The sequence below is a fragment of the Leptinotarsa decemlineata genome, unplaced genomic scaffold (genome assembly GCF_025532065.1).
Source record: "Leptinotarsa decemlineata unplaced genomic scaffold, Ldec_3_MD MMD2_tig00000133_RagTag_RagTag, whole genome shotgun sequence".
Taxonomy (NCBI): domain Eukaryota; kingdom Metazoa; phylum Arthropoda; class Insecta; order Coleoptera; family Chrysomelidae; genus Leptinotarsa; species Leptinotarsa decemlineata.
In genome coordinates this window covers 277926-294706 of record NW_027412542.1, presented here as the reverse complement: position 1 = coordinate 294706, position 16781 = coordinate 277926, and the positions used below count along the sequence as shown (strand labels likewise).

The window sequence follows — 16781 nt, the reverse complement described above, 5'->3', positions numbered from 1 at the left end:
TAATTTCGATCAGTACTTAACTATAGAGTTCATTTCACAACCGTATTTCACTACAGACATTTTGAAAGGAATTTTGTAAAATTATTAAATTTGATATTTTGATCAGGTATCCATCCAAATTGTCACTTCAACACTTCTTTGCTGTTATTGGAATTTGTGTCCGCCAGCTTGTGATAGTAATCCTCTTGAATTCGTTGTCATGATCAAAGAGTACACAACTACCAAGATGCGAAAAAGAGCATTTTTCGGAATATAAATTTTCAACGCGTATGCGCGAAACATTTAGTACTTCTGTTAATGTCAATCTATACTTCTGTTTTAAGAATGTATAGCAGGGTTGCCAATTCTAATTCTTGATTGATTTCTGACATTTACCGTGAATTGATCATACTACTGGATATTATCTGAGCCAGAATTTTTGAAATAAAAATTGTATATGCAACAGGTTCATGCCAAAATAATATTGTCAACGTGATCTCAGAAATTGCCGTCTTGCCGTTGGATTCCTATCTGTTGGATGGCCTTGTTACAAATTAATGAATAAACAAATCATACAAGAAATATGTTGCCTTTTTTCAATCATTCAACGAATTTACAGGTTTTTAATATTTTTTTCTGCACTCTTACTATAATAATACATTTATATTCACTTAATTCATTTCGTTTCGCGGTACGAACCAGCAATCGGATATATGACAACGCCGTAGACCGCTAGACCATCGGCCGACTTTTAATGAAGTTCAGCTTCATTCTTTAGTGTTGGTCGACAATCACCTTATAAGTATATTATAAATAATAAGCTACTTTATTAATCGTAACTAATGAAATGGTGAAGCTTCATTTAGGTGTTTTTCAGCCTATCAACAATGGGGCTAGACTACTTGGCAATGAATACACTAGACGAATGGCTATAGTATCACTAATCAAAATTAAAGATATTAAATTTCATCAAACTTCATATAATACTGGTTCAATTCAATTCAATTTCATTAGTTGTTTGATATTTTGTTAACCAATTAATTGTAACCCTTTTAACCAACTTCATATCATTTCTGATGTAATTTCAGGAAAACTGATCAAAACAATTAATTAATAATATTAAAAGAATAGTTTTGTCTGAATCTACTTTCTTCGTGTTTTAATTAAGAGACTTGAATCCTTTAAATAGAAACATCAAGATTTTGTATCAAAGTGAAAGTTTCCTGATGAAATATTAGTGAATTTGAATAAAAATTACACCTACAAAATTGAATAGTCAAAGTTTGTCAACAATTCAGTCCATCAAAAATATATTAAGTATCATAACAAAAACGGATGTTAATCAACAATGTAATTTTTTTTTAGTGTAGTGCGTAGTGTACAAATTTGCACTACTTGTGCTATTTTCCTCAGTGTATCAATTAGTATCTCTGTCAATGCTGTGACGGATTTCTGCTAAATATCTTGTACAACGAACACTGCCACAACTGTCATAGGAGGTAAAAATGACCTAAGCTGCTGAAGCCGTTGGCCATGTACTTAGACTTGTCGGGTTGAAGACTGCTCATTCTGATTTCAATACGACATCAGTGAACAAAAACATTATTGTCAAATGATGTCATTTCTAATACCAATACATAAAAGTGCCTCTGGGGCATGCTATGTTATTACAATAAAAAAATAATCCAAAATTATATCTGATTATGGAAAGTTCTAAACAGAGCCAATGAAAATTCGTCTCTCAATTTGCAGTTTGAAACCGAGTTCCAACAATTATACAGTTACACACTATAATCTCGCCGCAAAACGAATAAATTTTCCCGTCTCCTGAGCTAAATATACAACCGCTCAGTTTCCTCAGAAATGATCTACGTTACGAGTGTGCATAAAATATTACGTACACCCACCGTCGTCGTAGATTGCAACATTCGTTTTTGCTTTTGCACTTCATCTCCATGAAAGCGGTATTAAGTGCAAGAAATATCGTATCCAGGGGCGTATTTAAAATGAGCCTTCTTTCTCGTTCGCAGGAAGAATGGGCCTCGGCGGCAGGGGTGACTTTTAATTTATTTTCATCGAAATGGTGACGCCCGCGCGCAGGTACACACACAGGGCCTTATAGGGCTCAGGGGACACTTATAAGTCTTTTTCCCCCTTTGTTCTATATATGAATTCGAGGGAGCAGTGAAGAAGTTTATGTTATCGGGAATTGGGACGACTGAGATAAGGAAAGGAACGGTTCCGTCTTACATACAGAGAAGGGATTAAAGAGGTATTGGAACGAAAAAGGTTAATTTTTCTCTCGAGATTCGGTTTGATTCGGGAGAAATATTTGGATTGAGAGACTGATAAGGTGAAAAAAAGTGGTGTATAGTGGAACATGGTATGCAATGTGAAATGTTCGGCTCTATAAACCCCAGAAAGAATGTATGCAATTTTTTTGATATTTGAAATAATCTTCCTAGTCACAAGAATTTTTTTTTTTGGAACTTCTGTCCAAGGGTACCGAAAATTATGATCCAGGGCTCATTTGATTCAGAATGACTACTGGCAACTTTTTGAAAAATTTCAAGAGGGGCTTTGAAAAATTGCTAAAGTTATAAACGATTTTGTAAAAAAAGGGATGTTTGGATTTTAACAAATATCTCGGAAAATATTAAAGGTATCCGAAATTTGAAAAAAGATCCTTGAAGACGAGAAAATTTACTGAAAAAAGTCCTACCTCCTGGAATTCTATCACCAATATTTATAATTTTAATAAAGAGGCGAAAATAGCGCTAAAAGCGAGCAATGCGCGTCCTGCACACCCTGATCGATAGGTACCTTTGAACAATAAAATTTATTTAAACCCGTAAAATATAATTATTAGAAAAAAAAAATCCCATGATTATTTTGTTAGATATACTTTAGTCAATTAACTAATTTTTACAAGTTTTAAATTTACATAAAAACTCTGATAATTTTTAAACTAAAATTCTAAAAAAAATTTCACTTCTTGGGGCTATTTTTTAAAGCCTTCAAAAAAGATTCCCGTTATAAAAATTAAAAAAATTTGATTTTTCACTCTGTTATTGATAATCAAAGACGCTAAAAAGTGAAAAATTCAATTGAAGCAATGAGAAAAAAAATAATATTCAAATTTATTCCTATTCTTATTATTTGAAGTTTCATAATTTTAAGCTCTATTGGTTTCAAAAATTGTTATAAACAAATGTATCGTTTATAAGATATTTGAAATTTTTTAGGGATTTTCAAAAACAAAATCATTTCTTAAAAAAATGTGTCATTAATGAAATTATAAAACAACGATAAAAATTAAAAACAACAATGAAAATTAATTTGCGCTTCAGGGCGTCTTCTTTGATTCCATTGGCGCATTTGCTTTTTCAGCTGCATGAAAACCCGGAAAAACCTGCAGCACCACATCATCTGAAGATCTTGATCTGCCAGTGTCCTCTCTCATAATTAAAATCTAGGGTGTCTCCAGAAGCTCCAATAGATTCAATACATCGTCAGAACACTTTGTGACACGACTATCGTCAAACTTAAACCAGTCCGTTTCGTCTTTGACCAAGGCGTAATAATGACCAAATTCAATGCCAGAACCACAGTGAACATGACTACATGAATATTATAACAGTGGTCTTCTAGATTGAAATGTTCATCTATTTCGAACCTTCAAAAGAGTTTCTTGCTTCCGTCAGAGGTTGAGTCTTATTTCAAGATCATCAGTGTTATTATTAGATTGACTGGTGCCTGTGTAAAATATGGAATTGACTGCTCAAAAAATATTTGAAATGTTGACAGTGGCATACTATGATTGTACTCTGAGCCTAAAAATGCTTACAAGTGGCACATTCTTTTCACAGAAACTCGAGAAGATGTGAATGACGCCGCTCGCCCCGGAAGCCCCAGTACATCAAAAATCGATTAAAACATTGAGAAATTGGAAAAAGTTTTATGTAGAATCACCGAATCACTATTAGAGAAGTTGCTGAAAATATTGGCATATCGGTTGGCTCATGCCATGTAATTTTTTCGAAAATTTTGGGCATGATTCGTGTGACCAAGAAGTTCGTTCCAAAATTGCTGAATTTTTACCAAAAAAACCGTCGCATGACCATCGCTCAGGGATATTTGAATGAATAAATTGTTTGATGTAGCTGTTACTACGTGGTGAAAGATCACTGCAGTAATGACAGTTACACATAAGAGTGATTAAACATAGAAAGTTTCAATTCACATTTTTCATGATTATTGAATGACTTCAACGACAATCTACATTTGCTCAAAAGAGTCATAACTGATGATAAATCAGGGGTATATGCTTATAATATCGAAACCAAAGTTCAATCGTCCCAATGAAAGAGTCCAGGAGAGCCAGTACCAAAAATGCACGCCAAGTTCGATCGAATGTCAAGGTTTTGATCACTGTTTGTTCGATTATCGTGGCGTAGTGCATCAGAGTTGTTGCCACATAGTCGTATGGTCAATAAGGAGTACTGTCATGACGCTATCGCTGCTTGTGACCAAAAACAATACCTTACTCATACCTCAGCCACCAGATTCAACCCCTTGCGATTTTTTTCTGTTCCTAAGATTCCACGCACAACTTGATTGTTTACCATAAACTGACACCTGTTTCTGTCGGTTGGTTTACCAGGCGGGTTCTTCACATTTCAATACGTTATCTATATTAAAGAGGTAACAGCAACCGTTTCTCTCTTTCTACATACAAATAACTGTAATTTGATTTATATAATAAAAAATATAGTCGATAAATTCACTTGTCCCATTTACGCACTTACCCCACTTCACCTTAGCTAAATTTTGCCCATTTTCATATTCTAATCTCAGTATGCGCGTTTGTTTTCAGAATAACCATCTTGATTTCTGAATACTTTTCTCTGATCAACTACTTTCCAGATCTATTTCTTTATTATCAGATTTCTCAACATAATTGTGCTTTTCTAGGGAACGTCTCACCCTCTTTTGTTTTTTCTGGTAATAAACTAATTCAAATGAATAGCAACTGAATGTTGAAAAAAATCAGTTCGTCTAAAAACATAGGACATATGTTCTACCTGTACTTACGTAACAGCGTCAACGAGAGGCTGTTATAGGGTTGTTCACACTCTTACGTGATTTTTAGGTATCAATCTCTTCCCCTGTCTTCATCGGACGAAGGTGTCTTGCATAGCCATATGTGGGACGGTAGCCTGATGGGTTGACGTGGGTGTTTTGCTCCACTCACTCAATGGACCACTGTGTGCACCGGTGGTTCGAACCGCAAGGCCGGACGATCGATTTTCACTTCTTATTGTCCAACCCGTGTTAAGAATCACACGTTAAAAGGTAAGACCTCGTCAGTCCTTAGCTCACTCAGGTTTCGACTTTTGAGAGATGTCGTTCGTAGGGGGCAACAGCTGGTTAAGGGGAATACATATTTCAACAGATTTTTTTAACGGATTTTTTTAACAGATATATGACTGGTAAGAGAAATAAAGATACTATGTTTCACAACAAGAAAATTAGCTCTCTACTAATGAGTAACTGAGAACAGGTGCTTCCTCATATTTATACTCTTTTACTTATTTTTCCGTAATTTTTAAACCATTTTTGAGAAACACTCATGGAAAAAATATGTACAGCAGAAGAAATGATCATCTTGAGAAGCAAAACCTCACAAGTTAGACGAAAAGAAAGATTATAGTATTTAAAAATATATATTTCAGACAGAACAAAATTGAAAAATATATATAAAACAGAGCTGATACTGGATGAATATTTTTCTGTGCATACTGTTTTGATATGATATATATTTATCTTGAACTAAGGAAATACAGTGTGTCCAAGATAAGGATCCTAAGCATGGGAATCTCAGTACCTGTTGGAGATACAGCAGTAGGGTGCTAATGCCGACTGAACGCCTCCCCCCACCCCTTTTGACCTTGAGACGTCACACGACCTTGAATGACGTCACCTAACCTTGAACGTCGTACACGTAGTATGAGCTTGAATGCGGTGTTTGACCTTGAGTGTGGGGTTTGACCTTGACGTTCGACACTTCGACTACCTTGAGCTTGCTCCATGGCATTGAATGTTGACCTTGAATGAAATCGTGACGTGTACAGAATATAACCTTGAACAGTGGGCGTTCGGCGTTGTCCACTCCCTTGTTGGTAATTCCTATATAAGTTCAGAATATCGTATGACGTCACCTAACCTTGAACGTCGTACACATAGTATGAGATTGAATGCGGTGTTTGACCTTGAGTGTGGGGTTTGACCTTGACGTTCGACACTTCGACTACCTTGAGCTTGCTCCATGGCATTGAATGTTGACCTTGAATGAAATCGTGACGTGTACATTATATACAGTGGGATTAGGCGTTGCGGTGTTTGACCTTGAGTGTGGGGTTTGACATTGACGTTCGTCACTTCGACTACCTTGAGCTTGCTCTGTGGCATTGAATGTTGACCTTGTAGCTCTCATTTGGGTTATGGTGGGGGGGGAGGAGTTGGGCTTTTATAAGGAGTGTGGTGTGAACGTTTCACTCATTTCAAATTCTCCTTATCGTACGGTATATATTTCTATATACAAGATGTATTCGTGCGTTGATTGTAAAAAAAGTTTCACTCGTAGTGACAACCTACGTCGTCATCAGCGGGATTCCTGCACACCCGCAAATGGTGATGGACCTCCAACATCGAAGAGGCAACGGTTGACACCCCCAGCACTTCCAACACTGCAAACATGCGTTTGCTGCAATTTGACTATTGCAAGCGATCAGATGAATGTACATCGGAGGACGTTGCAGCACAGAACAAATGCATGTGTTCAATATGGGGAAGGTGTGAAAATTGTCAATACAGCTTTCAAGTGTCGAATTGTGAGCTACCGAGTGGACAGTGAAAACCACCACATGGATTACCCAACATTCTTCAATGAAATTAAGCAGAAAGTAGTGAAACTACTCGAAGAAGTGTTGGATATCCATAAATGCATGAAAGTGAACATGGAAGTGTTTGGGCGGTACAGTCTGCAAACTAAGGATCTTTCAGACATCAAATCATTTAATAGTCCCAATGAAGTAATTGATCAATCGAATGATTTGGATGTGGTTTATAGCAGTTTTGCAGATAGTTTAACTGTTAAAGCAGCGGAATTTCAAGATCGGGATTCAGGTATGTGATCTAGTCAAAATGTTGATGATGATGGACTTATAGAGAAAACCTATATTTTCAGGTTGGACCATTGAGAAAATTTTGTACTTGGAGGTGAATATCAACAAGTATAGCCCCTTCGGAGGGTCTTCATACATCAAATTGCCAAGGTTCATCGAATTGAAGAAAAGTGTGGTGAATGTTCTTAATCAAGATCAGTGCTGCTTTGCGTGGGCTGTGACTTCAGCTTTATACCCTGCCAGTCAGAAACTTAATGAAATTTCATCATATCCCCACTTCTCAACCGTCTTGAATGTAGCAGGTATGGAATTTCCAGTTAAGTTGAAAGATATTCCTAAGTTTGAGGTTATGAACGATTGCTCTATCAATGTTTATGGGTTGGAAAATGTTTTTAAAAATGGTAGAATTGAATATGAAGTTGTGGGTCCGTTACACTATTCTAAACGTAGATTAAATAGTCATGTTAATCTGTTGATTATTACAGATGATTCTGGTAATAGTCATTATTGTTGGATTAAGGATTTATCGAGACTAGTATCATCACAAATATCTGCCCGTGGTCATAAAAAGTATTTTTGTGATGGTTGTTTATTGTACTTTGATAATGAACGAACTTTATTGCGACATCAGTTGAATGATTGTAATCACATATCGACAACGACACCATCCACAAATTTCAGGGTTGATAAATTTGGTAAAAGGGTACCTGAGAATATTTTGAAATTTGAAAATATCGAGAAACAGTTGAGGGTTCCATTCGTTGTATATGCTGATTTCGAATCTATTCTGAAACCAGTGCATACTAATGAGCCAAATCCTGCTAACTCTTATACAAATCGAACATATCTTCATGAACCATATGCTTTTTCTTACCTCATAAAGTGCTCTTTTGATGATTCTATATCTAAATTTGTACTATATAGAGGTGCTGATGCAGCTAAAGTGTTTGTGTCAAACTTGGAGGCTGATGTCACCAATATTTATCACAAATATTTGAAGAAAGTCATTCCAATGAGTCCATTGACTGATGAGGAAGAGCATGATTTCAATATTGCCGCCACATGTGGTATATGTGGAGAACCATTGGGTGATGGTGATATTAAGGTGCGTGACCACTGCCATCTAACGGGGAAAAAAAGAAACGGAGCTGCACATAGTATTTGTAACCTCAATTTCAAATTGCCCAACTTTATACCCATAATTTTTCATAATCTCAGTGGGTATGACTGTCATTTGTTCATAAAAGAGTTATGCACAAACAAAACAAAAGTTGATGTCATTGCTCAAACTAAAGAAAAGTATGTTTCCTTCACGAAACATATAATTATGGAGAGAATAGTAGATCACAATGGAGTGACGAAAAATAAGTTTTTGAAATTAAGGTTCATCGATAGTTTTAAATTTATGGCTGCTTCCCTTCAAGAGTTAGGTGACAATTTAGATGAAAAACATTTTGTGGAAACAAGAAAATATTTTCCGGAACAGGATAAATTCAAACTTATGAGGCAGAAAGGTGTTTTTCCGTACAGTTTTATCGATTCTTTAAATAAATTAAATTATTCTAGTATACCATCAAAGGTGGACTTTTATGATAAATTAAATGAAAAACATGTTTCTGATGAGGATTATGATAGAGTAAAGCAGGTATGGAACACATTCAATTGTCAAGATTTGGGTGAATATTCTGACATATACCTAAAATCTGATGTTCTACTGTTGTGCGATATTTTTGAAAATTTTAGAAATATGAGTTTAGATACATATAAATTGGATCCTGCTCACTATTTCACTTCTCCAGGTCTTTCTTGGGATGCTATGTTGAAGTATACGGGTGTCAACTTGGAATTATTAACTGATATCGATATGGTGCATTTTCTCCAAAACGGTATACGTGGTGGTGTAAGCCAGTGTTCGGAGAGAAAGCATATTGCAAACAATCAGTTTCTTCCAAATTATAATCCCGAAGAACCTTCATCTTTCATAATGTATTTGGATGCAACAAATCTGTATGGTCATAGCATGTCTCAATCATTACCTTTTGGTGGGTTCACTTGGTTGACCGCCAGTGAAATATGTCAGTTGGATATCAATAGTATTCCAGATGATAGCCCCCAAGGATACATACTTGAAGTAGATGTGCATTATCCTGTCGAGTTACACGATCTACATTCGGATTTACCATTTTTGGTTGAAAGTATTATACCACCTGGTTCAAAGTCCAAAATACCCAAACTTATTCCTAATTTGAATGATAAAAAGAAATATATCGTTCATTATAGGAATTTGAAACAAGCGGTCCGTAATGGTTTGATGGTGATGAAAACTCATAGAATTCTCAGATTCAATCAGTCACCGTGGCTGAAAAAATATATCGATTTAAATACAAATTTGAGAAATAAGGCTACCAATAAGTTTGAGAAGGGTTACTTCAAATTGAATATAAATTCCATATTTGGCAAAACGATGGAAAATGTAAACAATAGAAGAGACATTCGAATTGTCACACATTGGGAATCCATAAGAAGAGGTATGGGTGCCAATGCTTTGATAGCTCGTCCCAATTTCAAAACATTATCCATATTTTCGGAAGACTTTGTCGTCATACATATGGATAAAGTTAAGGTTTGTTATAATAAACCATTGTATTTGGGGTTCAGTATATTGGATATGTCGAAAACAGTCATTTATGATTTTTTCTATGATGTCATCAAAAAACATTACGGACCACAAGCTTCTCTTCTCTATACCGATACGGATTCTTTGATACTGAAAATAATGACGGATAATTTTTATAATTTTATGATTGCAAATGTTGACAAATTTGACACTTCTAACTATAGGTTGGGTAATAAATTCAATGTGCCAGTTAGCAAATCGGTGATTGGAAATATGAAGGATGAACTTCCGAGTGATCCCATCATCAGTTTCCATGGCACCGGTGCGAAAGCATATCATGTACAAAGTGTGTCTGATGAAATAAAGAAAGCAAAAGGTATTAAAAAATCCGTTATAAAAAATCAAATTTCAATTGAAGATTACATTAGGATTGTTGAAACAGGCGGTATAATATTTAGAAAGATGAATGTATTCAGGAGTGATTTACATGATATTTACACGTTGATGTGCAATAAAGTCGCGCTATCACATAATGATGATAAGCGATTCATCATTCCTAATACCACCAAGACATTACCTTGGGGCCACAACGATATTGAATTCTATCAGACAAGTTCCGAACAAAATTTAAGAATTCTTTTGAATGTACTGAAAGATGAAAACAGTATAAGTGACAAGAAATTAAATTTACTCATTGCCTTATTGGAAGAGCAATCGAGTAATTGAATTTTTTCACTCATTACCTGGTTTGTTCAACAAATTGTAAAATTCATACTTGTCGAATATTTCAAACGAATTATCCTACCCCACTTCCACCCCCACTCCCATTCCCACCCGAAGTGGTAGGGAGCATACGGCTATAAAACATGAGGAGGAGGCCACAGTTCATCATTCGATTGCAGTCTTCCTTCGAAAGAAGCAGCCAACCTGAGATACCTGCCAGCCAACTTAGTTGAAAATTCCAAGCAGCTTGATGTAAGTACACACTTCCATACTATTTATATTATATTGTCTAATATTTTCATTTTCTCTTTCTAGAATCATGTCTTTTCTGAGGAATGCTCTGATGACCCCGATTACCACTCTCAGTGAGAGACAGTTGGAGGATGTAGAGCGGAGGAGGGTGGTTGTCCTACAGGACATCATGGTACAACCACCAGCTGCAACACCAGCTGCAGCTCCCATTCCACCACCGGGGATGACTTCCACCCAGGAAGTGGCGGCTCCCATTCCACCACCGGGGATGACTTCCACCCAGGAAGTGGCGGCTCCTGACTTGAAGTTCTTTTTCGAGGACTTCAAACCAACCCCCGAGGAGGAGGAGATTGACCCCCCACCAACTTTGTCGACATTCAGTGGACCAACTTCTTCGTCAGCACCCCAAATTGAAGATTTACTGAATGTCTACAACCCGGACCTGGACGAGTCTCTGGCGGATTTATCGCATCTTCAAAGCTTCTTATCGCCCATCGAACCATTATCCCCCATCGATTCAGGGGATGAGTTCGAGAAACCGGTGAAGAGGGCCAAGAAGATGAAGAAGTCCGCACCTGTGAAGAAGTCCGCACCTGTGAAGAAGTCCGCACCTGTGAAGGTATCCAAAGCCAAAGGTGGGAGGGGTGGTAAGTTGAGTGCTTTTCGCAAAAAGTGTGAAAAGAACTCACCTTACGGTGGTTGGCCTACAGCACCCCTTCCAGTGATGGAGGTGCAGAACTTGGTGGAAGTCGTCGCCCAGGTCCATCGGGATGCGTCACCCCCTCCAGTCACCCCCCAGGTCCATCGGAATGCGTCACCCCCTCCAGTCACCCCCCAGGTACGTGTTGAGCATTCCGAACAAGAGGTTGGCCCGGAAAATGTCCTTTCACAGACTGTGGTAGAGGGTAATAAACTCAAAGAGTCTATTACCTATGCACAGTCTGTGAAAAAGAGATATTTGAGGGAAAAGAAGGTTGTGGATGGTTCTGATTCCAGAAAAAGGGCCTTGATGGCGGATATTTCCACCATCGAGGCCCAGAAACTGGAATTAGAGAAGCGACTCTCTATGCTTAGGGCGAAACTTCAAGAAGAAGATTCGCAACAAGGAAAGAGTTTGGCTTACATCCAAAAATATGGACCTCTTGTTCAGGAATGGGATGCCATGTGCCAGGGGTTCCTTAATACCTAACCCCTTTTGTAAATATATTTTTGTTTAGTTTAAGTTAGATGTATGTTTAGAATAAAAAAATTGTAATTTTAGGAATATAATGAAAACTTGCATGTTAATTTTAAGGTTATGAATGTTATGAATGAAAAAATAAAATAAGGAATATTGGAGTGCATATCTATTTTGGTTGTTGCACACAAAATACTGCGTGGTTGGGGCAGTATTTATTCCTTCATTCTAGTCATTTTCTAGTCACATGTAGTATATAGAATAAAATTAGTTAAATAGAATAATTGTATAGAATTTCAATCATTTGAAAGTGTGTGAATTGTAAAATAGTTATTTTTTCTAGAGAATAAATAAAAGTGATTCTAGTAATGCTCTGAGTATAATTCCAAAACTTTTGACACTTCTCTCATCATTACTTCTCTCAACATTATTCAAACAAATTTCATTTATGTGAATGTGTAAAAATGAAATCATGAATCTAATGAATATTATATTGGATTTATTCCCCAATTCTCACATCAATACTTGAATAAATAACCTAGTGGGTCTTTATTTTTCACATATTCCCCCTCCCTTACTCTACCCCACTTTCTTCAAATCATATAAATAAGATTGTATTCTCAATATTCTTCAACTTGTTCGTTCATCATGAATCAAGCAACACCAATTATTCGGGAAGCTGATTCCACCAGTGAACCTCATTTTGCCCCACCAGAGAATTGGTCCTATGGTGACATTCAAGTTGCTGTAGTTGATTCAACATCTCCCGATGATGAATTCGATGGGTATTCAGATACAACAATAGAGCTGAATGAAGAACAAGATGTAACCTCAGACGAAGATGAATTTGAACATGATGAATTTGCCAGCCCAGAACTTGTGGATCAACTGTGGCTCGAAGATCATCAAATCGCTCCACCAAATATCATCGTGGTGGTTGATTCTCCCGAACCTGACATCATCATTATAGATGATGATGATGATGATCAGGTAGGTTAGGTTAGGTTTTCCTCGGAGTGCACATAGTACCTGGTTGGTGCACACGGAATGCTGCGTGGATGGGGCAGCATTCAACCTAACCACTCTATTTGGTAGTAGTGAAAAAAATAGGGCTATATCGGTACACCCTTGCGGTGAAACGTTAGTTGTTTCGCTATAAAATGAACTAATTAGAAAATGGAAACAGTTAATCATTATCTTTGAATATCTTTGGAACATTATTTCAATAATGTTGATAAAAATTCGTATCATAAAGAAATTTCAAGCAATGTATATTCGGATAAGTAACGAAGGGAAAGGTTGTATAGGCGATCGCGAAGCGATCGCTTCGCGATCGTGAAGCGATCGCTCAGCAGGCCGCTTCGCGGCCTGGGGCGCTCAACATCCACCACTTGCATCCGGGGCGCGTTTTTTGCGACCCCCACCTCCCCCCCACTCCGCCTCCCACTATACCCCCTCCTGTGCAAGAGTATAAATGTAGGAGTTCCTCAATGTAATCTTCAGTTGAGTAGCTATCGTCAGCATGTCAACATACCAGGAAGCCGATTCCACGACCGGACCCCAGGCGGAAGAACCTACAGCGCCACTCCCGGATCTTCAGTTGGAGGATTCCGATATGGAGAATCCAGATATGGAGGCCGATTCAACCACCACGCCTCATCACCCTTCCACATCTTCGGTCCAGGTACTGCATGTGACCAGTACCGAAGACCACTCCGAAGACTCTTGCAGCTCGGATGATGATGATGACGATCTCTGGGACGACGACGCATTTGCGGAGGAAATGGCGTTTTCTGAGGGTTCGGTGATGTGGCAGTACTTCCCCCGACCCGATGACAGCGACGACGACGACGACTTGTAATCCTTTCCTTTTTTTTCCCTATTTTTTTCCCTATTTCACCCATCCTTTATCCTTCCTCGGAGTACACATTTTGTTTGGTTGGTGTACACGAGACACTGCGTGGTTGGGGCAGTGTCTACCTCCCTCTCTCCTTTCCACCTTTGAAATAAATATTCTGAATTACAATACCAATTACTCTTATTGACTACTCTGAATAAACACCCCTCGAATTTGAAATATTGTCTTATGAAAATTATATTTCCAAATCTTGACATGAATTCTGCAATTGTTCAGATAAGAGAGAGCTAGTATGTTATCAAACAGATTCAAATCCACTCGGACGCTTAAACAATCATTTTTCAATGTGATTTATTTTACAAAGATAAGATATTCAGAGAACTTACATATTCTATAACACATTTGTGCATACCTCATATGTATATGGATGTACATTTTAGAGGTATATCCATATATTACAAACTACTCTTCGTATGATTATGTGACACTCAAAATATTCTATTTCTTTGACTGAGTGATCAATCTTATTATTAGATATCTACACTTTGTTTGTAGCTCTGAAAAGAGCTGTATTTTTGTTGACCCGAAAGTCCACGGTAACTGCTCCGTAGATGGGGTGTTGTTGCAATCTCATTATGAGATATCTACTCTTTGTTTAAATAATGTAGCCCTGAAAAGGGCTGTTTTTTTTTGTTGACCCGAAGGTCCACGGTTACATCTCCAGAGGTGGGGTGTTGTTACATATGATACAGACGGCTATTCTCCTAAAGTTGGTCAAAGGCCTATCACATGCTTTACACCATGTTTGCCCCATCTCCATGAAGCGGGCGGTGTAATGAATGTCGACGTGCTCATAATACCCTCCATTGTTATTCCGCACAGAATAAAAGCGGAAGCAACACCAACACAACTTCTCTATTTCACCGTCAATCGTTTTGATCCTGACATGGCTATCCGTTACACAATACAAATCTAACGGATCATCCAATGTCTCAGTGATATTCAACCACTCAACATTGCCAATAACTACTCCGCTGTCGTCAGTCTCGTGAGTCGAATCTGTTGCGATACCTTCATCTTCTTCTTCAACAAGACCTTCTTCATCATCATCAATGTCTAAATCTCCAACACCTTGCTCAATTTCCTCATCGTCTTCGATATTTAAGCCACCTTCTGCACCTTGCTCATTCACCTCATACTGCATATCTCCACCATCATTTTCTTCGTCAACACCCACTATCTGTCCAACGTCTTCAAACTCTTCCACCAGCTCATGATTATTAATATCTCTCTGAGATAATAATGCTAACACAGCAGCTCTCTGGGCAGACATATTAATGTATTCTTGTGGTGATACTTGAATACTGACTGAAGTTTACAATCACTCACCGATTTTTATATGATTTTTGACAGTGGTGGTGGTAGCTCCCTCCACTCTACCCCACTCTTCACGGTACCTGTTTATAAGAGGGAAACATGGGAGCGTGAGAGTGTAGTTAAATTCATCGATTGAATATTTGTACATCTATCAGTGAATATGTCTTTCCCTAAAGAGTGGGATACAAAACCGACAATACGCGGCTTTCCAATCAAAATTGGCAAACATATAGTGTGTTACAACTGCCATGGGTATTGGCCTGAAACATATATCAACCCATGTACCGGCCTGTGTCGTAGATGTGTTGTGGCAAGGAATCCAGACCCACTTCGGAAGAGGATAAATGGTTCAACTCTAGAAGTAAGTGACTACCGCCAGCAGTGCAGAGAATGTTCGAAAGAGATTATGTGTAATAATATGGGCATTTCAAGGAATATATGCATAAATTGTGTAGCGACTTGCGATACATTAGTCCAGCGATGTCTACAATGTGGTGAATATAGTGTGGATTGTTGGAACAATTTATGCAGTGCTTGTAGAAATGATTGGCAATTGTGTGAGAATGTCGGCCAATTTCACCCCAACAGAGATGTCCACTTTCGAGAGTGCTGGTGTCTAACCCATGAAGAGCGGATAGAGAGACGGAGGATTCATGGAAATCTTATGCTAACATACACATCTTGAAGTGATTTCAATATGTTGAATTTATGAAAAATAAAACCAATAGTTTACATATTACTTGCATCATTTCTAAGGTTATTATTCTATTTAGTTTTTAATAAATAAAACAATTTTAATACACTATTTTTTATTTTTTATCTAATATTGAGTACAATCATGATAATGTCATTACACTAAAGAATTTTCATCGATCCATGAGTTGTGATCTTCAGAGAACCCCAGCCACTTTACATAGAGGCGATGTCCTTTTCTTTTTAAAACTCGCTCCACCAAATACGTATTGGGATCTTTCGTTTTATTCAACTCCAGCCCATAAAAACAGCCTTTGATTGGTTGCCCATTCACATCTTCTAATGCATAAGTTATAGGTTCTGTATTATTAACTTTCACAACTTTGAATATTTCAGCTGTAAAATTTGCTGTATAACCTTTATCGAATGCATTTTTATATTTGCTGATTCGAACACTATCCCCAATCTTAAACGTATTTTTTTTACGTTTCACATGTGGACTCTTAGATTCGGCATACATTGACAATTTAGTAGACTGTTTCACATCTGCAGGTTTCATACCAATCGTACGATGAACTTTGTTGTTATACTGACGAGTAATTCTAGGAAGAATGTTCAACCACTTGTAATGACCTTGAAGTGAAAACTCCTTATAAAGCCAACTCTTCAATGTTCTGATTACTCGTTCTGCAATTGCAGCTTTTTTTGTGCTGAATGTTGAGTAATGATTGATGCTGTGTTTCTTCATTAACGATGAGAATTTCGAATTATAGAACTCAGTACCATGATCAGATTGTAAATTTTTTGGAGTATATTTAGCATCTTTCAACACGCTTGCCATAGCTGCAGTAACTGAATCACCAGTTTTATTCTTCAACGGCCTTGACCATACAAACTTTGAATAACAGTTGATAACTA

General features: G+C 37.4%; 2 protein-coding genes across 3 annotated transcripts in view; one reads left to right on the top strand and one right to left on the bottom strand.

The window, feature by feature from the left end:
- robo1 (roundabout guidance receptor 1) overlaps positions 1-16781 on the bottom strand; it is a 280396-nt gene that overhangs the window by 223538 nt on the left and 40077 nt on the right. The gene's annotated exons all lie outside the window — the stretch shown is intronic.
- Positions 9782-12119, top strand: LOC141481235 (uncharacterized). Its single transcript, XM_074172445.1, has 2 exons — positions 9782-10758; positions 10822-12119. Exon 2 carries the CDS (start codon positions 10826-10828, stop codon positions 11945-11947), a length of 1122 nt encoding a protein of 373 aa, XP_074028546.1. The 5' UTR covers positions 9782-10758; positions 10822-10825; the 3' UTR covers positions 11948-12119.